General features: G+C 47.1%; 1 protein-coding gene across 4 annotated transcripts in view; it reads left to right on the top strand.

The window, feature by feature from the left end:
• TRPV4 (transient receptor potential cation channel subfamily V member 4) overlaps positions 1-24176 on the top strand; it is a 57924-nt gene extending 33748 nt beyond the window's left edge. For all 4 annotated transcript variants that reach the window (XM_072600160.1, XM_072600159.1, XM_072600158.1 and 1 more), the window contains exons 3-16: positions 5369-5541; positions 6423-6575; positions 7859-7999; positions 8137-8435; positions 11510-11689; positions 12531-12689; positions 13039-13131; positions 14389-14462; positions 15688-15853; positions 16167-16233; positions 16852-17162; positions 19695-19822; positions 22060-22181; positions 22934-24176. In XM_072600160.1, the coding sequence (XP_072456261.1) occupies positions 5369-5541; positions 6423-6575; positions 7859-7999; positions 8137-8435; positions 11510-11689; positions 12531-12689; positions 13039-13131; positions 14389-14462; positions 15688-15853; positions 16167-16233; positions 16852-17162; positions 19695-19822; positions 22060-22181; positions 22934-23091 (2224 nt within the window). In that variant the 3' untranslated portion in view covers positions 23092-24176. The remainder of the gene's footprint in view (positions 1-5368; positions 5542-6422; positions 6576-7858; positions 8000-8136; positions 8436-11509; positions 11690-12530; positions 12690-13038; positions 13132-14388; positions 14463-15687; positions 15854-16166; positions 16234-16851; positions 17163-19694; positions 19823-22059; positions 22182-22933) is intronic.
• The last annotated feature ends 2241 nt before the right edge of the window (positions 24177-26417 follow it).

A 26417-nucleotide genomic window follows, 5' to 3' on the forward strand; every position in this document is an offset into this window, starting at 1 on the left:
GGGACTAGACTGACTTAGTTTCTCCATCTGTAAAATGACAGAGTAGTCATATAAGGCCATATACAGCTTTAATCTTGTGATCCTGTAGGTGGGGGCTCCCAGGAAGAAGGAAGGAAAGCTTGGTTCAAATACTAATTCTCTTTGCCTTTCCTTGTCTTTGCTTCGCTTCTCAATTTTCTGGTCTCTAAAATGGGATTACAGAGCCTCCCTCCCACATAGGACTGTTCTGAAGAAAGCTCATTGTAAACATTGTGAAGGGTTGTGGGACTTGACCAAGGTCATACTGTGCAGATTAGAGACAAGCCAGACCTAGAATCCAGGCCTTCTGACTTCCCAGTCCTGGCTTCTCTCTATTCCACCAGGCTCATTTATGGAGCAAAAGTGTGGTAGGTATTGATGCTATGATCATGGAGAATGAGGAAGACATGAGGAAAACAGCAGAGTGGGTGAGATTTGGGGAGTTCCTGAAAGGCCTCTTCGTTCATAGTCATTCTCCCCGTTACACTACCTGAAATTTTAACCATCTGATATTCATTTCTTTGGATGAAGCAGTGTTCTCTCTCTGTAATCAGAGCATCCTGAGAGGGGTAGTAATACACACTATCCTTTACACCTTAGTTTAAACACATTTTTCAGATATTTCATGGGGATTGAGTTTTCAGAATTGGGATTTGGGAAATGGTTTAGAAGGACCTGGGTCAATAAGGGACAGAAATATTGGGAGCAAGATCATAGGATCATTATTTAAAACTGGAAAGGACCTTGTGGGTGGGGTATTCCTTCCTTCTTTCCTTCCTTTTTCTTTCCTTCCTTCCTCCCTTCCTTCCTTTTTCCCTCCCTTCCTTCCCTCCTTCCTTGTCTATTGTTAATAGTCTACTGTTTGGTCTGCCTGCCTCAAGTCTCTCCCTACTGTCCCTCTTCCCATCTTCCAATCAGATACAAAGTGATTTCTCCAAAGCCCAGGCCTGACCGTGTCATTCCCTCCACCCTGTTAAATAAACTCCAGTAGTTCCCTGTCACCTTCAGGATCAAATAGAAAACCTCTGGTTTGGAGCCTTTAGTCCTCCCTAAGCTCTCCCTCCCACCCCCAGCCTCTCTGGTCCTTCTCCACCTCCCACTCCGGGAACTCTGGTATCTTCCTGCGGCTCCTTCTCAAGCCATGCCTCCACCCCCTGTCCCACCCTTTATCTCCCAGCCCCTCCCTTCATCCCCCTCCCACTCTGGGATCCATTGACCCCTTCTTCCTGCCGGCTCCTCCCCAAGCCACGCCCTTCATCCCAGCTGCACCCTTTATCCCCAAACACCTCCCTCTCCCCCACCATTCTGGGATCCAGCGACTCCGCCTTCCCGGGGTTCCTCCTCCAAGCCCCCTCCCTCCTTCCTCTGGCAACAAGCATTTACTAAGGGCTTGCTGTATGCCAGGCTCTGAGCTAAATATTAGGTATACAAAGAGAATCAAAACCAGGCCCTGCCCTCAAGGACCTTGTGTTCTAATGGGAGAGACAACTTGTAAATAATAGAAATGAAGCCCAGGTGGAAGGTGGTCTGAGGTGGGGGGGGGGGGGGGGGGGGCGGGCTGAGCATCTGGAGAGATTGGACAAAGGCAGGGGAAATGTTCTCACGACTTCCTAAATATCCCTTGGCTGGGGAGCCGCTGCCCTCTGGGAGTCCCAGCTGGTGACCTGAGGCAGGAACATCCCTCTCCTGGCTCTGTCTGGGGCTGAACTTGGGAAGAAGTTGGCGCCTGGAGCCCAGCTGGCTGCTGGGAAGCTGGCAGGTTAGCGCTGAGAGATGCCCTGAGCTCCCTCCTTCATGTCCCGAGGACAAGACCCAGGGAACCTAGTGGACCCACCCATTCCTAATGACTTCGATGTGGCTTTCGAGGGATGGCCCTCCCAACACCAAGAACAGGCTTGGCTTTGTGAGCTCCCCCGGCACCTCCCGGTGGCCCAACGCCCACCCTGTCCAGGTCTGCCTCCAACCTGAATGAGACCTGTGTGCTCTTGGGGCCTCGGAGCTGCCCAAGAGGGCCCAGCCCTCACTCTGCTCGTCTCTGGAGCTGGCAGCTTCACAAAGACTTACAGACATTCAGAGCCAGAAGGGCCTTTAGAACATAGAACATAGAATGGCAGGGCTGGGAGGAGCCTGAGAACAGGAGATATCAGGGCTGGAAGGGGCCTGAGAACTGGGGATGTTGGGGCCAGGAGGAGCCTCAGAACCGGGGATGTCAGAGAGGGGAGGGGCCTCAGATCAGGGGGCTTTTAGCAAGGGGGAACTCTAGTAAATCGGTGAAGAGCCTCAGTCCAGTCCTTTTATTTAGAAATTAAAAAGCCACAAAAAACCTCAACTAAGAAGCTTAGGCTTATCGAGGAAGACTTGGCCAACCTCACACCACAAGGAAGACACAAAACTGGACCTGGATCCGTCTCCTGACTCCCTGGTCCTGGGCCCTTCAGTCCCTCCAGGCTCAAGCTGTTGACACAGACATGTTTTGGAAGCACAAACCTTCTGATTTGCATCTAATTTGCATGTTATTTCCATATAGGCTTGCCTGGTGCTTTGCACTGGGGTTGATGTCTGGCTTTGTAGACGATGCTTGTGATTTACATCCCTGAACCCTTCCCTCCCGGAGTATCCCAGTTCTTCCTCCTCTGTGAGCTGGGGACTGGCCCAGTGTAGGAAAACAGCACACACACACACACACACACACACACACACACACCCCACACCCCCCCCACAAACACCCACAAATACCCACCCACACACACACATACACACACACTCACACAAACACGAGCTGTGTACTTCACTGCGCTCCAGGAATGCCCCCTTTGGTAGGGGCCACTCAGTTCAGTCCAGAAGAACCCCTGGGGCGGGAAAAGTGGGGGTGGGGCTGAGAGGATTTTGCTCTTACTAATGTGTTTTCCACTTGGGGGGGTGGGGAAGAGGAAGATCAAGAGCAGTGGTTGCTGAAGATGCCTTTTAAAATGACATTAGGACCTTGAGTCTGGGATTTGGGACCTGGGAGCAGGGCTGGTACTGAACACCACCCCATTCCTCCATCTCAGCAGGTTTCAGAGCTGGGAGAGACCTGGGAGATCCTCTAGTTTCTCTGACAGATGAGGAAAGTGAGGCCCAGAGAGGACAGGCAGCTTGCCCAAGGTCATGCAGGAAGGAAGCTGGAACTTGAACCCTTGTCTCTTGACTCCTTGCTCCAAAGCCAGCTCACAGCAGTTTTGTGCCCTTCTGGCCAGGGCTGGTTCTGCCTCGCTGGTTTCTGGGAACTAGTACACAGGTGGCTTGGGACTGTCCCTGCTGCTTCCACACTAGACTCCTTCTCAACTGGCTCAGTGAAGGCCAGGCTGGGGAGCAGGCCCAGAGCTTGTGGGCGGCAGAACACACCTGGGTGACCTAGCTTTCCCATGAGTCCAGGGGCTGCTCCTCATTCTGGGAATGTCTGTGTGTGTGTGCGTGTGTTTGTCTGTTTATGTGTGTAGGTCTGTCTGTCTATATGTATACATGCACGTGTATAGGTATGGATTTATATGTGTTTGTATGTTTTACATATGTTTATACATGTATTTGTATGTTTAATATGTGCATTTGTGTGTACATGTGTTTATTCATGTATGAGCATGCATTTATGTGCATTTGTATGTGTTTGCATGTATATTTATTTCTCTGTGTGTGTGTGTGTGTGTGCGCGTGTATAGGGAATGTCAGGATCCCCCGTCTGCTCTGTCCCTGTGCAGCTGGGTAGTCTGGATGATCCCACCTAGCCTGGCCTCGTGATTCTCCTGTTTGCTAACAAGCCACCTCCTGAGCCATTTCCTTACCTGTAAAAATGGAGGTGATGACACTTGCAGCACCTCATTTATGAGATCAAACCAAGCGACAAGCATTTATTAAGCACCTATTGCATACTAGTGCTGTGAGATGCAAAAGTCAAAAGGAGGCAGTCCTGCCTTCAAGAAGCTTATATTCTACCGAATGGAAAAGTGGAGATTATTCTTGGCATTGTCTTCATCATGATCTTATCCCTCCTCCCCACCCTCTCTTTTCTCTTTCCTTTCCAAGTCACTTAGACTCTCTCCTACCTCTTCATTGGTTTCAGTCTTTACTTTTCATCTACTTTGTAGCAGCATCTTAGGACTCATGGTCTCCCTTGTTATATTGTAAACGCTCTGAGGGTAGGGAGCTTTCCTTGTTTCCCCAGAGCTTAGTGTGGTACCTGGCATATAGTGAGCAGGAATCGAGCGCTCTTCTTTCCTCCCTCCCTCCCCCTCCCTCTCTCTCCCTCCCTCCTCTCCTTCCTTCCTCCCTCCCTCTCTCCTTTCTTTCCTTCCTTCCTTCTTCCCTCCCTCCCTCCTTCCCTCCCTTCCTCCCTACCTCTCTCCTTTCTTTCCTTCCTTCCTTCTTTCCTTTCTTCCTCCTTTTCTTCCTCCCTCCCTCCCTCCCTTCCTCTCCTCTTCTCAGCTCTCAGTCTGGCTCTTCCTGTCTGATTCTTCCTTTTCTTGTTTTCTATCTTGTACTTTCTATAAGCTCATCATAATCCTATAGTCGCAGCCTTACAGTGGGAAGAGACTCCAGAAGACATCTAGTCCAATTTCCTCATTTTACAGAGAAGCAAACTGAGGTCCAAAGAAGGGGAGTGACTTTTCCAAGGTCACACAGAGCTGGGATTCTTGAACCTAAATCTTGTGCTTTTGCAAATACACCCTACTATGCACTCCTCCCCCACCCCAACCCCCCATTTCAGCGATATTAATCCTGGGTCATTGTAGTGTAAGTAAATTTATTTCCATTTTATAGGTAAAGAAATTGAGGCTTAGAAAGGTGAACTTAGTTGTCCATGGTGACACAGTCAGTAAGTAGTGTAACTGGGATTAGAGTCTGGGTCTTCTAACTCCAAATGATGATTGCTCTGACTGCCTTACTGTCTCTCTCTCTGTCTTTGTCTTTGTCTCTGTCTCTTCCCCTGTCCTCTCCCCCCTCCCTCTCCCTCTCCCCCTCCCCCTCCTCCTCCCCCTCTCTCTCCCTCTCCCTCTGCCTCTGCCTCTCCCTCTCCCTCTCCCTCTCCCCCCCTCTCTCTTTCCCTTCTCCCTCCCATTCTTCCTCTCCCCTTCCTGTGCCTGTCTTTGTATCTCTTTACCAGTCTTTCTCTGTCTCTCCATTTTTGTCTCTCTGTCTGTTCCACCCTGCCCCACCTTTCTCCTTATTTAGATCTCCTGTTTTTCTCTGCTTTCCTTCCTCCCTTCCCCTCAGGCTGCAGGCCCCCCTATGTGGAGGCCAAAGTTGGTGTGGGGGCAGCGAGATGCCCTGACATCCTCTGAGGGGGCTCAGAAGACCCTCTGTTTTCCATTTCTAGGAAGGAGCCCCAGAGCGCCAAAGCCCCAGCTCCTGATCCACCCCCCATCCTCAAAGTCTTCAACCGACCCATTCTTTTTGACATCGTGTCCCGAGGATCCACCGCTGACCTAGATGGGCTCCTCTCCTTCCTGCTCACCCAGAAAAAGCGGCTGACAGACGAGGAGTTTCGAGGTGAACTATGAGAAGGGGCTGTGTGATGAGAGGAAGGGATAGACCTGAAGCTTGAGGCTGCTGAGTCCCTCCCTTCTGTGGCACGGGCTGGGCTTGTTCTGCTCTCCTAGGTTGGACCTTCCCTTCTCTCTTCCCCTTCCTGGCTTTCTCTCTGCTTTTGGCCACCTCTATTCTGGGTCTCTCTAGTCCAGCAATCCCTGGGCAATGCCCACACTCCTTAGAAACTGAGGCTCAGTTTGGCCCCAGAGGGTAGAAGCAACCAGGGAGAGTTGTGAAAAGGCAGATTTAGGTTTGATGTCAGGACACACACACACACACACACACACACACACACACACACACACACTCCCAAAAGGAGTTGCCCCAAAGTAGAATGTGATGCCCTGGGCACTGGTGGGTTCCCCCATCCTAAAGGTCTTAAGTTGAAGCTGGATGACCAGTTGTTGGCTATTTTCTGGTGGGAATTCTTGTTTGGATAGGGGTTGCATGAGATGACATCTCAAGTCCCTTCTACCTGCAATGCTAATTCTCTGAACTAGAACTCAGACCTCTTGACTCCCAGATCAGAGCTCTTTCTATTTCTCCCTGCTAATTAATATCTGTATTTGTATACCATTTGCTTTCCAAAGCAGGTTACACCCCTTGGTAAGGTTGTCTAGCCCCTTTGGTTGGATAGTTCCAATGGGTGAACTGTCTTGCTGAAGGGCCTACAGCCAATGAGCTTTAGAGCTGGACCTTGATTCTAGGTCTCCCTCCCCTCCCCCCATGGGGTTTATTCCATTCAATCATGCTGCTTCACCTCCACCAGCTCTGGGGCAGTGAGGCAGGAACCTCTGGGCATCTGCTCATCTGCCTAGCCTTGGTTCCCTCTACCTTTTCAGAACCTTCCACAGGGAAGACGTGTCTGCCTAAGGCCCTGTTGAACCTGAGCGGTGGACGCAATGACACCATCCCTGTACTCTTGGACATTGCTGAGCGCACGGGCAACATGCGAGAGTTCATTAACTCGCCCTTCCGAGATGTCTACTACCGAGGTAGGGACCCTCAAACTACAGAGGGAGGGAGGGAGGGAGGGCTGGAGGCAATATACCAATTCTTTTGACCATTTATCTCCCTAAACTTTCCCGGCTACCCTGAACTAAGCTCTCCTCCCTTCCTGGATCTCAAAGTAAGGGAAAGGAAGAACTTAAAAGAGCAGAGAAAGTGAATCCATCCAAGTCAAAGAGGCAGCAAGGATTTGAATGAATGAATGAATTAATGAAAAAACATTGACTTTAATTAAGAAATTGAACACTCTGCACCAAGTGTGATACTAAGACAGAAAAGCAAAGACAGGTCTTCTTTTTGAGAAGGTTATATTCCAATAGAGGAATACCACATAGATGAGGGACTGGTGGCCAGGGGCCTGGTGGGTACCAGGGTCCAAAAGTTATAGGTGTGATTTGTGATCCAAAGGCCTATGTTTCAGGCCTGGCTCAGCTGCTTACTTGCTATATGACCTCAGGCAAATCACTTAGCCTCTTTGAGACTCAGTTTCCACATCTGTTGAATGAGAGGTATAGACTAGCTGATCTCTAAGGTCCCTTCTATACTTAAATCTATGATCCTACAATGTGGGTGACTGAAACTTTTCCAGTACTGTGCCTGCTGAGCTGGGGCTTGCCACCTTGGGAGCTCTGTGACATTACACATTGGGAACATGTAAGAACCTGGAAGAGAATAGGGAATATAAACCCCTAGTACCCAGGACAGCACCTGACGCATGCTAACTACTTAATAAATGCGTGGTGGGTTCATGAATGAATAGGTGGATGAATGGTGTAGAGAGGCAGGTTTCAGTCCAATGTTTGGTAGTTAAAGATATTATTATCTTTCTATCTATTATGTTCATATTTTTATTTCTGAATATATTCCCCACTCCCTTACCAATGAGCCATCCAGTGTAACAAAGACTAAAAAAAAGAAAGGGAAAAAAAACCACAGTTTGACAACATTAACCAACATGTTTACTGAGCCTGACAATATATATACAATGAGGGGATTGCTTTCTAAAAAATTAGAACTGCCCAAGGATACACTTGGAGGGTGTCAGAGTAGTGAGCTTCCCATCAGGGAAGGGATTAAGGCAAAGTCTGGATGACCATGTGCCACAGGGTCTTCATAGAGAGAATTCCTGTGTTGGGTGGGAGGTTGGATCTGTAGGGTCCCTTCCTCAATTCTTAGGGTCCCTGGTTCTGAATTGTGTGGGTGGGAAAGAAAGGCAGATGAGGGGATGCTGAAATTCTAGGGTTCTTCATGACATCCCTATTGGTCTTAGGTCAGACTGCCCTGCACATCGCCATTGAACGCCGCTGCAAACACTATGTGGAGCTCCTGGTGGCCCAAGGCGCTGATGTTCATGCGCAGGCTCGAGGGCGCTTTTTCCAGCCCAAAGATGAGGGTGGCTACTTCTACTTTGGTAAAAGAGGGGGCTAGTTGAGGAAGAGGTGGGAGAGGGGTCAGATTGAAGGGATGTTCAGCCAGACTGAGACATGTCCCATCAAACTCATATCCCTTATCACAAACACAAATCATAGCTCTTCCCTCCCCCATCAGGTGAACTGCCCTTGTCCCTGGCTGCCTGTACCAACCAGCCCCACATTGTGAACTACCTGACGGAGAACCCTCACAAAAAAGCCGATATGCGGCGCCAGGACTCTCGGGGCAACACGGTGTTGCATGCCCTGGTCGCCATTGCTGACAACACCCGGGAGAACACCAAGTTCGTCACCAAGATGTATGATCTCTTGCTCATCAAGTGTGCGAAACTCTTCTCTGAGAGCAACCTGGAGGCTGTGGTCAATAATGATGGCCTTTCACCTCTGATGATGGCTGCCAAGACAGGCAAGATTGGGGTGAGTGGGCATAAAATGGACGTTTAGCAAATGCCTTAAAGTTTGCAAAATCATTTTTATGTACATAGCCCCTGGGTCCTACCTAACACTAAGCTACCCTACAATTGTTCAGAGCATTCTTTGGGTCAGCAGCCCCTCAAAATCCTGCTTTAGAAGCCCCCACCAGCATGTTTTTACTTGCCAACCAGAGAACAGTCAAAGCAAAGTCATTTAGCCCAACAGTACAGAAAATTGTCAATAAAAGATTTTTCTTCATTATGTACTTCACCTATAGGTATAAGGATATATACGTGTGTATATACATATATACACATACATATACGTATGTGTGTATACAGATGTGTATGTATGTGTCTCTTTTAGTCTGTTACAGTGGATGGTTCATTGGGTAAGGGAGTAGGGACTATATTAAGAAATAAGAGATGTGAACATAATATATGGAGAAGTCACAGGTAGAGGACTCATATGACCCTACCACACAGCTACTAGATGGTGCAGTGGATAGAGGACTGGATCTGAAGACCTGAGTTCCACTCTAGCCTCACATACTTACTAGTTTTGTGGATAAAGTTCATTTCAGCTTTAACATAGTCCCAGTCCTGACATTCCCTGTTCTAAGGCCCCTCCCCCTCTACCATTCTATGTGTCCCCCAGTCATTGTCTGAATCTTACCCTAACTCTTTGAACAGCTAATATACAGCGATCGATTTATATCTTTATAGCTACCTTTCTAGATGTATAGCTATGCTAGTGTATATGCTCAGTGCTGCCACCTGCCGGCTCTTCCTAGTATTCTGAGCTGCCTTATTTCAACAGAGTTGTTCTCAAAAGTCACCCAATGAACTTTAATAAAATGATGTATTACCCTTTCCCCTAAACTTTCAGGGATGAATGAGTGAATGAATGGATGGATGGATTGATGGATGGATGAATAAACATTTATTAAACACTACATGTCAAGCACTGTGTAAGTGTTGGAGACACAATACAAAAGTGAGACAAGCCCTTACCCTCACATACATTACCTTCTCATAGTGGAAGACAACGCATATCAGAGTGTGATGGTCAGGGAAGGGAATTTTAGTTTAAGAATCCCAGGGATATACCATAGGATCCTAGAGTTAGAGCCAGAAGGGACCTTAGAGGTCATTGAGTCCAACATTTCCCTTGTCCAGATGAGGAAGCCGAGACACAGAAAGGTATTTTTTTTAATGGTTTGTTCAGGGTCACATAAGTAATAAGTATTTGAGGTAAGAGTTGGATCAAGGTCTTCCTGATTCCAGGTCCAGTACACTGCCCACTAGGCAACACTGCTCTTTATCAGTGATGGGGCAGTCCATTCACATGAGTTTTTCAGAGACAATGGTGTTGACATGATTACCATTCCAGAGAAAGAAGAAGAAAGAGAGGATTAAGTAGAGTGAAATCATGGTTCCAGAGATCCTTAATCAGGATCCCAGATTTATAGCTGTCAGGGACTTTTGAGAAAATCTACTTTAGGGGTTCTTAATCTTTTGGGGGAGACCCTTTTGGTAGTCTGATAAGGCCTATAGTCTACTCAGAATGTTTTAAGTGCATAAAATAAACACATAAGATTACAAACCAATTATATTGAGATACAGTTGTCAAAACATAAAACAAACAAGTTTACAGATCTGGTCCAACACTCTCATTTGCCATAGTGTGAAACTGAGACTTAGAAGGGCTCAGTGACTGGTCCAATGTCATATGGCCAGCTAGTGACAGCCAGGACCAGACCTCAGGCCTTCCGACTCTCATCTTGGGGCTCTTACTGTTCAGCCATGGGGTCTTCAGAGTTCACCATTGCTACCTTAGCAAGGAGCAGGCATGGGGCACTTCATAGCACTAGTTTTTACTCATTTGTCACCCAAAGGCTTAGTGTCCTTTGATCTACAGGGTTGCAGGCCCCTTTAGGTTTCAGGAGTGTCGTAGGGTCATAGATTTAGTGCTGGAAGGGATTTAAAGGCCATTTTTACAGATGGGGAAACTGAGGTTCCTAGTGGGAAAGTGGGCTGCTTAAAGTTACTCAGCTAGTAAATATTTCAGCTTGGATTTGAACTCAGGTATTCCTTGGTATTCTATTGAATTCTGTGACCCTTAATAGGTGCCATCCTAAACCCTGCACTTTCGGCACTCCCAAACAGGCTTCCCTTCCCTTCTTGCCTCTTCATTCCCAACAGACAAGGGGCTATTTTCTTCTCTAACAGAACCATTTACTTCTCTGACTTCCCTTAATCCCTTCTCTTTCTTCATCCCCTCACTTCCATCCTTTCAATTTATCAGATGCCAAGAGTGGCCCAGTGGAAATGGTTCTCAGCAGACCTGAAGAAGCAGCAAAGGCCACTGGGAAAATCACAGGCTATAGATTCCAAGGGCCTGGCTGAGAAGGCAGCCCGCTTACTATTTCTGTGACCGTGGGCAACTCACTTGGCCCATATCTGTAAGATGAAGCACAGTCCAGATGAACTCCAGAAGACATTTCTTCTCAACTTAAATCAGGATCCTGGTCTATACTTTGCCACTTTCCAGGACTTTGGGACATTTTGCCTTTTGGGGATTCAGATTTCTCTTCTGTAAAGAAAGACTAATAACCCCTGACCCCAGCAACCTCGCAGTTAGATTGTAGGATAGAGGAAATCTCAGGGAAATACTAGGCATGTGATAAGGGCTGTTCTGAATCTGACGTTTTATGTATATCTGTGTTCTAAGGCCCCTCCCAGCCCTGACATTCTGTGGTGGCCTTGGTGGTATTTGAAGTATTTAGATGCTCTACCATTCTAAGCTAAAATTGTCAATAACATTATGAGACTCTAAGAGTCATGTACTATTAAGATAATCTTGTCATAATTAAGTAACAGAAGTGATGCCTGTGGCTGCTGTTCACGTGGGGGAATTCAGGGTCCTGCAAGGTCCCCACAAACGATGCAGGCTCCCCTGGATCCATGCAGATGGGTTTGGCAGGGATGGGAAGGGGAAAGGTAAGCGGTCAGTCCTGGCCACTGAATCCTTAGGTGTCTCCAGGTGACATCTCCCCCCACCCCTTTCTGTTCCAGATTTTCCAGCACATTATCCGCCGGGAGGTGACGGACGAGGATGCGAGACATCTGTCCCGCAAGTTCAAGGACTGGGCGTACGGGCCTGTGTACTCGTCTCTCTATGATCTGTCCTCATTAGATACCTGTGGGGAAGAGTCCTCAGTTCTGGAGATCCTAGTATATAACAGCAAGATTGAGGTGAGGCCCTGTTGGGGCCATGGAGCTGCCTTGGGGTTGGGGCTGAGCAGGGAGCAGGGCCTCTTGGGTATTGGAAACCTGGCCTTGCCACACATTAGCGGTGTGACCTTGGGTAAGTACTTTCTCCTCCTCTAGTCTTCAGGCTTCTGAGCATCAAGATGAAGGGTTAGAGAGTCTCCAAAGTCCTTTATTTTTCTAAATTCTATGAACCTACTCTGTCTAAGAACCCCAGAAAGGCCTCTTTGGACTTCAGCTCTGATTGTTCGCTGCCTGAAGCAAGGACTAGAAGGTGTTTTAGGCAGTACTTGGCTCATTAGAATGTGATCCCCTTGAGGGTAGGGCTTGTTTTGCTTTTCTGTGTATCCCCAGTGCTTAGAACAATGTCTGGCATACAGGAGGAGCTTAATAGATGCTTGTTGATTGATTGATGGAGAAGGTATTCCTGACTCATGGGAAACAGGAGACTTCAGCTTGGTCTTGAAGGGTGGCCAGCATCTGGAGAGAGGGAAAAGAGAAGGGAAGGAGAGGATATTCCAGGGGCAGGAGGTTAGATCAGCAAAGGAATGGAGGCAAGAGGGTCTGGAGTAATAATGTGCCATTGAGAATTCCAGTTTGACTGGAGTGTCTGGTACTTGTAGCATAGGACTGGAAGACAAATGAAATTGGGCCTTGAAGGCCAGGCAAGGGAGTATCCCTTTCTCCTTGTCCCAAACTCAATCTCTAGAGAGCTTTAGGGAAGGAAATGCCAGGTAGGGAAGGCCTGGGTCTAAAGGAGCCCAAGAACTGGCCTGGCTTAGGGCACCATCCTTTCCTGATTCTTCTTCCACCCTCCCCTCCCTAGAACCGCCATGAGATGCTGGCTGTGGAACCAATCAATGAGCTGCTCCGGGACAAGTGGCGAAAGTTTGGAGCTGTCTCCTTCTACATCAGTGTTGTTTCTTATCTGTGTGCCATGATCATCTTCACCCTCACCGCCTACCACCAGCCCCTGGAGGGCACGGTGAGTTCAGGGGCTGCCCCAGGCTCAGGCTGGGAAGCAGCTACCAATCCTGATGCCCAATCAAGCTTGTGGAGTTTATCAGGAAATCACTGAAGCTCCAGTGGATGGCAACGGTGTTGGAAGAGGTCACTCTCATGTGGATGAAACCTCTGATCTTTTCAAACTAGCCTTGGCTCTGCCCAAAAAGCCAGCCTGGGATAGCCCAACCTGCTAGAGACCCCAGGGGAGTGAGGTGGCTTGGAATGATGGAAGGAAAGCATTGGAGGCCATGGGAACATCTGCTAGGGCAGGTTGGGACTGCTGGAGTAGCTGTCTGATGATAGGTCTGCCTTTCTCCTGCCTTCCTCAGCCCCCGTATCCATACCACACAACCATGGACTACTTGCGGCTTGCCGGAGAGATCATCACCCTTTCCACTGGAGTCATATTTTTTCTTTCTAGTGTGAGTGCAAAGTTCTCCTCCCTTATTTGTCTTCTCTCCCCAACTCCTCCACCTTTCTCCATATTTTTCCTTCTCCTTTTGTTTCCTGCTTCCTTTTCCCCATCTTGTTCTTTGTCCTTCTTCCTTTCCTCCTTTTTAATTTTCTCTTTCATCTCCCACATTCCTTTATTTCTTCACCTTCCCTATTCTTTCTCCTTTCCCTTCCTTTCTCCTCTCTTCTTCCTCTTTCTTCTATCCATTTCTGCTTTTTCCTTCTTTTTCTCCTATTCTTTTCCCTCTTTCTTTCCTCATTGATTTTTTTTCCCAAGGGGCACTATAATAGCTCTCTTGACATATTTGAGACCATCACATTGAAAAAAGGGCCAGCTTTGTCTTGCTTAGCCCAAGGGGAAAGAGCTAGGTACAACAGAACCTGGTCAGGGGCACATCTAGGGTGGATATAGGCAAAGTTGACTACCTACAGGAACCGTATGGAAGAATTGGCTGCCTCCAGAAATACAAGACCCCATTAGAGGTTTTCTGTGAAAGCTAGATGACCATTTGTTGGGAATACTTGAGGGAGTAGGGACTCTTTTTCGGGTATAGGTTGAATTGGATGAACCATGAGGTTCTCTCCATTAAGAAATTTTGCAAAAGAAAATGGGTTTCCCATCAGTGGAGATCTCCAGCTGTAGGGAGTTGACCAGTTGTCCAGGATGTTGCAGAGGCAATATTCAAGTCTCTTCCTGAATTCTGAATGTTTTCAGAATTCCTGAAATTCTGTTTTTTCTCTTTTCCAACTCTCTCTTACTTTCTCTTCTACCTCTTCCCCATCTATACTCGAATGTGGTATAATGGACAGAACAGTGGAATTGGAATCAGGAAGACTTGGCTTCTAGTCCCACCTTAAAAACCAGCTATGTGGCTCTGGGAGACTTAACTTCTCTTACCCTCTGTGGGCTTCATTTACCTCATCTATAAAATGAGGAGGTTGGACTTTATGGTCTCTAAAGTCTCTTCTATGACCCCAACACTTAGGACAGTGCCTGGCACATTTTTTTAGTCATGTCCAACTCTTCATGACCCCATTTGGGGTTTTCTTGGCAGAGGTACTGGAGTCATTTGCCATTTCCTTCTCCAGCTCATTTTGCAGATGAGGAAACTGAGGCAAACAGCATTAAGTGACTTGCCCAGGGTCACATAGCTAGCAAGTGCTTGACACATAGGAGGCTCTTAATAAATCCCTGTGGAGTAACTCACTTCATCTCCTCTTCACAGATTAAAGACCTTTTCATGAAGAAATGTCCAGGGGTGAATTCTTTATTTGTTGATGGCTCCTTCCAGCTGCTCTAGTAAGTTTCAGGATGGACATCTTTGGGTATACAGTGATCTCTATTTTCCAGCATAGATACGGAATACTGGTTAATCCAACATTTTGATTGACAGAGAGTCACCATATTCACTGCCAATTGCCAAAGAATTAGGATGAAATACAATTTAATCTACTAGAAAAAAGATATTGTCCTTTGATCCAATTCAGTCCATCTAACCCTACTATGTGCAGGACATTGGGGATACCGAGACAAAAAGAAACAGAAGGACCAGAGAATGCTTTGTGTCAGGATCTTGCAGGGTCCTGAGACTCCCCTTCTGACCATCTGTACAGTAGTTGTGTGGACTTGTTGCCTCAACCAATAGGAAATGACCTTTGGAGGGTAGGAAATACCTTTCATTGGTCTTTGCATTTACATTATAGGTGCTTAACAAGTCAGTCAGCACTTATCAAGAACTTAATATGTGCCAAGCCCTTTGGATACAAAGAAAAATACTTGTTGATTGCTTGTTTAGGTTAATTGAATGTCCGCTCACTGAGAAAGATCACTGGATAATACGGATGATGATTACTAATTTTTATATACCCGTTTAAGGTTTTAAAAAGCATTTTATATATGTTACCTCACAACAACACTGGTAGATAGGTGCTTTTATTCTCCCCATTTTACAGATGAGGAAACTGAGGCAAACAGTGAAATGACTTGCCCAGGGTCACAATGCCAGTAAGTGTCTGAGGTGGTCTTCAGGTCTCCAGGCCCAGCACTCTGTGCACTATGGCACAACCTGGCTGTCCCTATAGACACAGTAGTTCCTATTATGATTTCTGTAAGGTCATACATGCCTTCTATTCAGTCTTCCTCATTGACTTCCATTCCATTCTGGTGAACAAGCAGGGGACATTTGGGAGTATGGGTAATCCCCTAAAGGTAGAAAAGGGGCAATCAGTGCCCGAACACATACAGAACTATGGTAGGGACACACCACTTACTCCTTGAAGATATATATAGTTTGGCACCCTAGCCTTGAGCACAGGACCAGCTTTGCTATTGGCTAGTTGTATGACCTTAGGCAAGTAAATTCCCCTCTCTGAGCCTCAGTTCTCCCTCCCCCAAAAAAGAGGGAGCTGGACTAGGGAATCTCCAAGTCCTTCACAGCTCTTAATTCTGCTAGTAGTCCATTTCCTGGATTTAGGAGAGTGTTCCAGCGCCCCCTGTAACTCCTTTCCCTCTAATTTCCCCCTAGTTTTATTTACTCGGTGCTGGTGATTGTCTCTGCTGGTCTGTACCTGGCGGGAATTGAAGCCTACCTGGCAGTCATGGTCTTCGCCCTGGTCCTGGGTTGGATGAATGCCCTCTACTTCACTCGGGGGTTGAAGCTGACAGGGACCTACAGCATCATGATTCAGAAGGTGGGCTGGGACCCAGGTCTGCATGCTCAGGTAGCAGCTAGGTGGTAGAGTGGTTAGATCATTCAATGGAGAGCCAGGAAAGCCTGGGTTCGAATCCTTTCTCAAGCATTTCCTAGTTATGTGGCCCTGAACCAGCCAGTTCCCTTGTGTGAGCCTCAGCTTACCCATCCCCCAAATGAGGCTGGTAATATTAGCTATAGTTCTTTTTATCTGTCACTGGGTAACTCATTGAATGGGACAGTGCACTGCTGGGGGAACAGGAGGCAAACTTTGTCCCCTTTCTTTCCTTTCATATCCTGGCTGGGCATCTCAGATCCTGTTCAAAGACCTTTTCCGTTTCCTGTTGGTTTATCTCCTCTTCATGATTGGCTACGCTTCAGGTAAGCTCTGGGTTGCCAGATGTGACTTGGAGAATGGGGACCACATGGAGCCAGAGGGAAGTTCTTTGGGGACTGGCTTGCCTTCCAGTTGGCATGGTGCAATAGAACAGGTCAGACGACCTATTTTCAAATCCTAGCTCTGCCCATTTCCTGTCTGTGTGAACCTGGGTGAGTCATTTAACGTCTCTGTGCTTCAAGTTCCCCATCTGTAAAATGATTTGTAATCTGTAACCTGGATGTCATAGAACCATAGATTCAGAGATAAGAGTCACTGAGTCTAAACTCCCTCATTTTACTGATGGGAAAACTGAACAGTAAATGTCTCAGTCTTCTGGACTCCAAGCCCTAATGTTGGAACTGAATTGAACGACCTCTAAGGTCTGTTTCAGTCCTGAATCTGTGACCTTTAGGTCAGTGGCATCTGTTATATATGCAGCCCAGTTAAATTGTCCCTCTTGGCTGGCTGGAGAATTTCAGTTAGAAGCCAAGCATTTGGGGCTGGTCTGGTCTCTCCTTCCCCCCCGCCCCCCACCCCCTGACAAATTTGGGAGCTCCAGGTACCCATGGGAATGACTCCTAAGGGTCATTGGTCACTGGCTCTTGCTCATTTCTCCCCAGCTCTGGTCTCACTGCTGAACCCATGCAGCACCATCTGCAATGAGGACCATCCCAACTGCACGGTCCCCAGCTACCCGTCCTGTCGGGACAGCCAGACCTTCAGCACTTTCCTCCTGGACCTCTTCAAGCTTACCATTGGCATGGGGGATCTGGAGATGCTGAGCAGCGCCAAGTACCCCGTGGTCTTCATCATCCTGCTGGTCACTTACATCATCCTCACCTTTGTGTTACTGCTGAACATGTTGATTGCCCTCATGGGGGAGACAGTGGGCCAGGTGTCCAAGGAGAGCAAGCACATCTGGAAGCTACAGGTAGAGAGAACCTTGGGAGTTAGGGCTTGAGAATCTGGAGACCTGGGCCTGGGAGTCTGGAGCCCTGAGCTTGGGGAGTTGGAGGTCTAGAACTGGGTCATCAGGAGCAATGGGCCTGGAAGTCCAGAGACCTGGGCCTGGGAGTTTGGACACCTGAGCTTGGGGAGTTGGAGGTCTAGAACCTGGGCATCAGAAGCAATGGGCCTTGAAGGTTTGGGGAGATGGGTCTTGTGAGTCTGGAGACCTGGGCTTGGGTATCATGAGACAGAGCCTGGGACGCTGCCCCGAGCACACAAAAGGGAAGAGAAATATGATTTAATTGGAGAGGAGTTTAGAGATACCTTCTCCAAGGGAATGTTCCTGGGTCTTGGATGTCAGGAGAACTTTGGATTCTGAAGATCTGAGTTCTAGTGCCACCTCAGGTACTTACTTGCTGTAAGCCCTTGGATGAGTCACCTTTTCCTCCCTGGGCCTCAGTTTTCTCATTTATCAATGGGGGTTGTTTCCCCTGCCCAGTTTGCCTCCCTGGGTTGATGTCGAGGATCACATGAGACAGTAGGTAGAAGAGCACTTGAAAAAGTTAAAAGCTAATATGACTTATAAGAAATCAGAGGCCCAGAATAACACAGGCTCTTGGCTATTGATCCTGGATTCAAATCCAGCTCAGCCATTCACAGTAGAGTGTTACTCAAGGTACTTTCTCTCTCTGAGCCTCAGTTTCCTCATATGTGAATGAAGGAGTTGAGCTGGATGGTCTCTGAAGGCCTTTAAGATTCAGATCTAGGAGTCCCTGGCCTTTCGGTGCCTTGGTTTACCCTTCTGTAAAGCGAGGGAGTGGGGCTAGGTGACCTCTGAGGTCCTTTCCAGCTCTAGTGTGTGCTTCTGTTGACCATCCCTGATAGTGGGAAACACCCAACAATGACCAGAGCTGAGGCTTGCCTTGGGAGAGCGGTAATGCTCTCCACACTGGCTGCCCCCAACCCTAAATGGTCAGTGGCTTCTCAGTGGGTGGTGGTGGTAGTGGGGTCAATAGATCCTCTGAGATCAAGGCACAGAGAAACCAGGTGGGACCCTCCTGACCTTGTTGTCTCCAGAAACCCTTCAAGTACTGGATTAGCTGCTTTTTAGCCTGTGAGTGGACCATTCATGTCTCTAGATCTCAGTTTTCTTATCTGGCAAATGGAGAGAGTATTCCTTACTCCGTTCACTTTGTGTATTCTTTGTTATGAGGTCCCTTCCAGCTCTGCCATTTTAGAGTCCAAGAGTTCTCACATCTTACAGTCTACATTTTAAGACCTGTTTCCAATTCTCCCATTTTATGGTCTGTGTTCTATGAGTCTTCTAGTTTTCCCATTCTGTGGTCTGTGTTCCAAGGAGTCTTTTATAGACATGTTCTAAGGAGTCTTCACCTCTCCCATTCTATAGTCTCCATTGTGTGGAAAGACCTTCCTCGCTAGAAAGCACTATGTAAGTGTGGACTATGATCGTTGTCATATCATCTGGCCTTAGCCAACTCTTCTCCCCACAATACTCCCTACAAGTATCCTCTTCTGAAATGATGAAGCAGCAGAAGGTCTTTAGGTGTTTTTCCTGTTAGATTAGGAGCACCTCCCCCCCCCCCACACACACAACCCAACGCTACCCTGCACCGAGTTCTAATGACTTCCATCCTAATGCAGTGGAAAGAGCTACCTTATTTGAAGGCAGAGGACCTCACTAGAGGGTGTCACTTTTCTCTGGACCTCAGTTCCCTAGTTTGTAAAATGAGAGGTTTGGATCAGGTGGTCTCTTTCACTTCTGACCTCCTGTCCTATGTTCTAGAGGCATTTCTAGATCTAACATTCTGTTCTGTGTTCTAAGATCCCTTTAGTTCTAAGATTCAGTATCTGTACTGTTGGCCCCATTGAACTCTGCTGTTCTGTATTCAGAGGTCCCTTCTGGTTCTAACATGTTCTATATTCGAAGGTCCCATTAAGCTCCAACATTCTAGGTTGTTTATCCTAAGACTCCTTGCAGTCCTAACATTCAACATTCTAAGATTTCCTGTAGCACTAATAGTCTGTGTTCTCACATTCTACCTTCTAAGGTCACTTCCAGTTCTGACTTCTTTTATTTAGACCCTTTCCAACTCTTGTATTCTACATTCTATATCCTAAAGTTCCCTACAGATCTATGGTTCTAGGTTCTAAGGGCTCCATTAATATTCTCTGTTTTATGTTCTATGGCTCTTTCTACCTCTGACATTCTGGTTTTATGTTCTAAAGGCCTTCGGAGGCAACATTCTCTGTGTAAAAGACTCTTACAGCTGTAAATCCTATGACCTATGTTCGTTGGGACCAACCAGGAAGTGTGGATGTCTTATGGGACCTAGCTGTCATTTTGTTCTGTTCTTGCTTTGTTTCTTCCAAGTGCTGGTAGTACCCACGTGAAGGACTGGTTTAACTAAGCACATTGAAGCTGGGGCAATAAGGGTGGAGGAAACAGTGGCCTGATGGGTTTTTTTGTCTCTGCTTTTTCCTCTGCACTCCAAAGTGGGCCACCACTATCTTGGACATTGAGCGTTCTTTCCCGGTGTTTTTGAGGAAGGCTTTTCGCTCTGGGGAAATGGTCACCGTGGGCAAGAGCTCAGATGGTACACCAGACCGGAGGTGGTGTTTCAGGTAACTGCTCTCAGGGCAGCCTATGGGGGACCCAGCTGGAAAAGTCTGCATTGCACATGCCTGGGTCAGGTCACCATGATGCCCTATCATGATGCTTTCTATCCATTTCTACTTTCCACTGGGAAGAAGAATGAGATTGCTCTTCTCCCTGCCCCACAGTTCTCAGGCTAAGTTCCAAGGTAGTTGTCTTACCACCTTGTAAGAGATACCACCCCTCCCCACTCCATCATCCGCATTCCCTACAACATAAAGTTTTGAGGTCTACGTGGTTGATGGAGTCCTTTCTTTTCAGCCAACTAGACTTTAAAAAAGGCCTGGAGCTTCATAAATTTGTCCTTTCCAGTTCTCAAAATTCTGATCCCAAGGTAGACTGTGAAGTTCAAGTGACTTTCTCTGTGAATCAATCAATCAATCAATCAATTAAGTGTTTACTACCTGTCAGGTGCTGAGTTAAGCACTGGAGATACAGATAGGAGCCAAAAACCATACAAACACTTCCTGCCCCACAAGGAGCTTACACAATCTAATGGGGAAGACCACATGCCAACAACTATGGAAAAACACATAAATAGGAGATAATTAATAGAAGGGAGACACTGGAATTAAGAGGGGCTGGAGAAGGCTTCCTGTAAAAAATGGGATTTTGACTGGGATTTAGCAGAAGCTGGGGAAGCCAGGTGGTAGAGACAGGAGGGAGGGCATTCCAGGCATGGGGGACAGCCAAAGAGAACACTTAGGGCTGTGAGATGGCATGTCTTGGTTGTGGAGCAGCTAGGAGGCCTGTGTTGCTGGATTGAAGAGTATATGGTGGGGAGTAGGGTGTAAGAAGACCAGATATGGAGAAGGGGTCTGGGCTGTGTATGTTCATCCTTCGTAAGAAGACCATACCATCAGAGAAATGATGACATGACTTGCACTTGACTTTGTTTTGAGGGAGGGCTATGCAGGTCACCAGCCTCACTTCTCCTCCAGAGCCATCTGAATCCAGTGACCAGATATTCATCAGGATGACTGGAGATGAGCCAGGATGAGGCAGTTGGGGTTAAGGGACTTGCCCAAGGTCACACAGCTAGTGAGTGTCAAGTGTCTGATGTGAGATTTGAATTCAGGTCCTCCTGACTCCTGCACAGGTGCTCTATCCACTGCACCACCTAGCTGCCCCTCTGGGGTCTAGGCTATGAAGGGCTTGGAATGCCAGAGCTTTTTATATTTGATCCTGCAGGTAATAGGGAGCCACTGGAGTTTAGTGACCAGGGGAGTGGATTAAAATAATCACTTTCATGGCTGAATGGAGGATGCATTGGAGTGAGGAGAGACTTGAGGCAGGCAGATCCCCTGATAACTTACTTGTTATTCAGTTGTTTCAGTCTTCTGTGACTGTATGTGACGCCATTTGGGGTTTTGTTGGCAGAGATACTGGAGTGGTTTGCCATTTCCTTCTCCAGTTTTATTCTACAGATGAAGAAACTGAGGCAGGGTGAAGTGACTTGCCCTTTCCCACTAATCCTGCCCTTACCAAGACCTTTACAGTTTTCCTATTCCTTACTCCTCCTCATGTACCCTGCAATATCCTTAAATCCGATTTCATCAATATGAGGTTCCATCTCTCAGCTCCAAGTGTTTTCGCTGGCTATGCCCCATGCCAGGAGCACCCTCCCTCCTTGTCTGTGCCTCCAAGTCTCACCTGAAAGAAATCTTATGTGCTTCCCCCTCAGCTCCAATGCCTGCCCTCTGATACTACCCCCAAATAACCCATTGCATACATCTGGTTTATACATAGCTGTTTACATGTGGTCTGCCTCATTTCATTGTGACCTATTTTAATCAATCAATCAATAAACTTTATTAAAAAATCAATCAACATTTATTGTGGGCAGCTGGGTGGTATGGTGGATAGAGTGTCAGACCTGGAGTCAGGAGGACCTGAGTTCAAATCCAGCCTCAGACACTTATCAGCTGCCTTACCCTTGCTTAGTCATTTCACCTCTGTCTCCCTCAATTTCCTCATCCGTAAAATGAAGTTAATAAGAGCTCCAGCCTCCCAAGACTGTCGCTAACATCAAATGAAATGTTATTTGTAAAGTGCTTCGCAAATCTTAACATGCTATTTTAATATGATCTGGGGAAGAATTGTCTGAGTTGGGCATTGGACCTAGGGAAGGAGGAAACTGTTTTTGGGTGGGATGTGGAGGGAGGAAAGACAAGCAGGTCCCCACTCTTTTCTTCTGTCCTCCTAGGGTTGATGAAGTGAATTGGTCTCATTGGAACCAAAATTTGGGCATCATTAATGAGGATCCAGGCAAGAATGAGACTTACCAGTACTATGGTTTCTCACACACCATGGGCCGCCTCCGCAGGGGTGAGTAGAGGGGGGATAAGGCGGAGAGGAGAAGGGAGGGAAAGGAAGGGGAGGGGAGAAGAGATGGGGGCTGGGAAGGAAGGAGGGAGAAGGGGAGTTTTTTCTGACTTGATTTCCTGGTGTAGCAAATCCTAAAGTCTGGAATTCTGGTCTTCCCTATCTCACTGATTTGGGCAGTGCTGTTCCCTTTGTGGTCATCAGCAAAAGGGGTTAGATAAGGGGTTCTTAACTTGGGTCCGCAGACCTTCCCCCCAAGCAGTTCATGGATAGATTGCAGGGACATATATATATATATATATATATGCCCCTCCCACCCCTGTCATTCTGTATTCTGAGGCCCTCCCAGCTGTGACATCCCCTGTTCTGAGGCCCCTCCCAGCTCTGACTTTCTATGTCCTGAGGTCCATTTCAGTTCTAACATTCTATGTTTTTAACCTTCTAAGTTCTAAATCTTGACATTTTATGTTCTAAGGTATCATCTACCTCTAACATTCCATGTTCTAACATTCTAAGTTCTAAGGTCCCTTCCAACTCTGATATTCACATTTTGTGCTTTTCAATTTACATTCTGTTTTCCAGTTCTAACATTCTGTGAACATTCTATGAACAAACAACTTTGCCCACCTCTGGGATCTAGCCTGGCCTTTCTCCATGCTGCTACTTTGCTGGGTCCCCCATGATCCTCTGAAGAGCGCTGCGTTTCCTGTTCTCCCCATTCCAGTGAGCCCTCCCCGTGTGTGTTCCTCCCACAGATCGCTGGTCCATAGTGGTGCCCCGAGTTGTAGAGCTGAACAAGAATGCCCAGTCGGAGGATGTGGTCGTGCCACTAGATCATGTGGCCAATTCTGCTGCCTCTACTCAAAGACAGAACTACCCCCATCACTGGAGGACAGAAGATGCCCCTCTCTAGTGGGGCCCTGGGAGCCTTAGGGAGGGGCTCAGACAGGAACTCAAGCATCTGCCATTACTGATTGGCAGGCAGAGCTCCCCCCTCCCCCCAAGCCTAATCTGTTGGCTTCTACTGACCTTCACTTTTCCCCTGGATTTGGAACCCTCTTTGTGCCAGCCCAGGGTTCACCAGCATTTCCAAGGGAAGCTCTCACTGATGGCTTCCTGAGTTTCCTGGCCCTGAATAAGCCTTTGTTGATGCCAAAGATGCTCAGATGAAGAGAGATCCAGCCATGCCCTGCCTCAGAGGGAGGGGGTGTGGCAGTGTTGAGTGGGTCATCAAGGTCCAACAATGGTACAGTGGACAGAAAGCTGGACTTGGGGAATCTGTGTTTGCTCCCTGGCTCTGGTCTTTTCCACCTGTGTGACCTTGAGCAAGTCAATTCCCATCCTCAGGTTCTTCTGTAAAATAAGGGCTAGATGAGGGTGTTGGGCTAGATGACCTCTGAAGTCCCTTCCAGGTATAAACCCCATGAACCTATGACCCTCTCTTGTTCACTTATGAACCCTGACCCATGTTCACATTCCCACTAGACCCTGGGCACAGCAGGTAAGGAGAGGCAAAGAAAAGAAGGCAAATAATTTTAAGTAGAGGTCAGAGGTGAAAGGCTCCCAGCCCCTTTGACCCTGGAAAAGACCACCCTCAGGCTCCTCTCACTCCCATGGAGTTATTCAGGTCAGTACGGTGTGACCAGTAGAGAAGGGGCACCTTGTCCCCCTGCCACTGCCCCAGCCCTGGTCAGACTCTACATTATTTATTTGTTCTTCTCTAGCTCAGGAGGGAAGTTTATGGCTAGAGGGCAGGGTAGCTGTGCCTTCTATGGAGGTCTCAGAACATCTTCCCAGCCCCAGGGCCTAGCCTGGCCCTGCTGGTACCCATCCCACATCCCAGTGTCCACTTGCCAACATGGTATGAGTGCAGTTGATGGCTTTGCTTAAGAGCCAGAGAACTTCAGAGGACAAGGACTGCATCCTCTGCATATTCTGCATGGCGCCTGGGACAATGTGGAGAAGTACTCAATAAATAATAGTTTATGATATTGGTAATGATGATGGTGATGGTGGTGTGATAGAGACAGGGATGATTGTTCAGAGGCATGATATGGGTAGGATGGGGATGGGGAACTAGGATGAAGGAAATGGAAATTGGAGGTGATGGAATGAGGATGGGAACTGAGATGATAGGCACAGGAATTGGGATGAGGACTGGGATGACAACGATGGTGCTGGGGATGAAGATGATAACTGGGATAATGAGATGGAGATAGAAACTGATATGATGGGAGTGGGCATTTGGGATGAGAACTGGGACAGTGGGGAGAGGACATGGAATGATGGGTGGTGGAAATGGGGATAAAACTGTATGACCAATAGTAGTGATGGGGATGAGAATGGTAATGGAATGGGAGTTGAGACTGGGAATGTGATGTTGGAGATACACATGGGAAATGGGATAACGGTGATAGAGGTGATATGGATGAAGATGGTAAGTGGGACAATGGAAGGCTTGGATGGGAACTAGGGTGCTGGTGGATGCTGGTGGTCTCTTAAATCCTTAGGGCTCCAGGTTATTAAGATTCTAAGCTGAAGATCTGCATTGAGAGAGGATATTTCCTCACTGGAAGTTCTCATTACTAATAAAATTACAAGTCTAGAACCTGAGATCCACAAGGAACTTAGACTAGACTTTTTAATCCTCTTCATTTTATAATGAGGAAACTAGATCACAGGACAGAAAATGGAAGAGTTAGGATTTGAGTCCAGAGCTTCAATTCTTAATTAAATCTTAATTCTTTCCGCTACACAAGGCTGACTTTCTACACTTTCTATCTTGTGTGTCTGTATGATATAGAATTATATATATATATACATATACATATATATATATATATGCAGATGTATATCTGTGTATATGGGTGTATACATATTCCTGTCTTTTTGTTGTTAAGTCATTTCAGTCATATCTGACCGTTCATGACCCCATTTGGGGTTTTCTTGGCAAAGATGCTGGACTGGTTTGCCATTTCTTTCTCCAGCTCATTTTACAGATGGAAAAACTGAGGCAAACAGGGTTAAGTGGCTTGCCCAGACACAACTAGTCTGTCTGAAGCTGGATTTGAAGTTCCATTCTAAGCCCAGGGCTCTATTTACTGCACTACCAAGTTTCCCATTGCTGTTTTTATGTGTTTCCAAATTTATTTGTGGATGTATATTCCTGTCTGTCTGTCTGTCTCTCATATATGTATGCTGAGGGAGAAGGTGAGTAAAGGTGAGTAATATCCATCCCAGGGCTTTGCCTGAGATTGCCAAGAGTCTGATTCCACTCTTTCCCACATGTGGGTGACTCCATCAACCCCCTCCTCAGATCCCACCCTTGGGGCTCCCCAGGACTGTTTCTGATTATTAAGATTACCCAAGTGGTTGAATCTCCCACATGTTCTTGGGATCTGCTCTTGGGACCTGATTTTCTAATCTAGCTCCCAGAGAAATAACTTTGGCTGGAGCTGAGTCTGAAATCTTCCCCCCAAGGCATAGGTTGGGGGCTAGGTGGAGACTGTAAATGGTCATATTTTCCTAATGAGTATAAAAGAGTAAGCATCAGGCATTTCCTTGATGAGAATCTCATCAGTCACATAGGAAAAATTAAGCAGATGAAGAATGCCCAGTGTTAAGCTTATGGTGTGCATTTGGAAGAGCAAACCACAGAGTTGTCCATCAGCCTGTGAATTGTGAACCAACAATAGTGCAGATGGAGAATGAGCCAGTGAACAGGAAGAGAAAACTGGGCTGGATTGTTTTGGGGAAACTGCAGTTGTTCTAATGACTCTTAGCTCTCTAAAGCCAAGGCCTATCTTTTTAAAAAATGAAGTTTTTATTGCTATCCTCAGTGTTTACATAACCTTCATTTTATCTTGCTTCACTCCTGCCTCTGTCCCTGGTCACAAAGGAAAACAACAGGAAAAAGAAAAGCGTTTCAGCAAAACCCATCAACCAACCAAGAAGCATTTATTAAGCACCTACTGTATACCAGACACTAATCGCTGGGAATGCAAAGAAATGCAAACACACCTCAAGGGCCACAGTCTAATGGGAAAGACAACATGTAAACAATTAGGTACAAACAACACATGAACAGGAGAAATGGGAGGGGTATTCAAAATGAAAGAAGGCACTGCATTAAGGGGGATCAGGAAAAACGGAACTGAGTCTTGAAGGAAGCCAGGAAGAAGAGTAATCCAGGTACAAGGGACAGCCAATGGAAATGCGTGGACTTGGGAGCTGAGTGTC

The sequence above is a fragment of the Notamacropus eugenii genome, chromosome 4 (genome assembly GCF_028372415.1).
Source record: "Notamacropus eugenii isolate mMacEug1 chromosome 4, mMacEug1.pri_v2, whole genome shotgun sequence".
NCBI lineage: Eukaryota > Metazoa > Chordata > Mammalia > Diprotodontia > Macropodidae > Notamacropus > Notamacropus eugenii.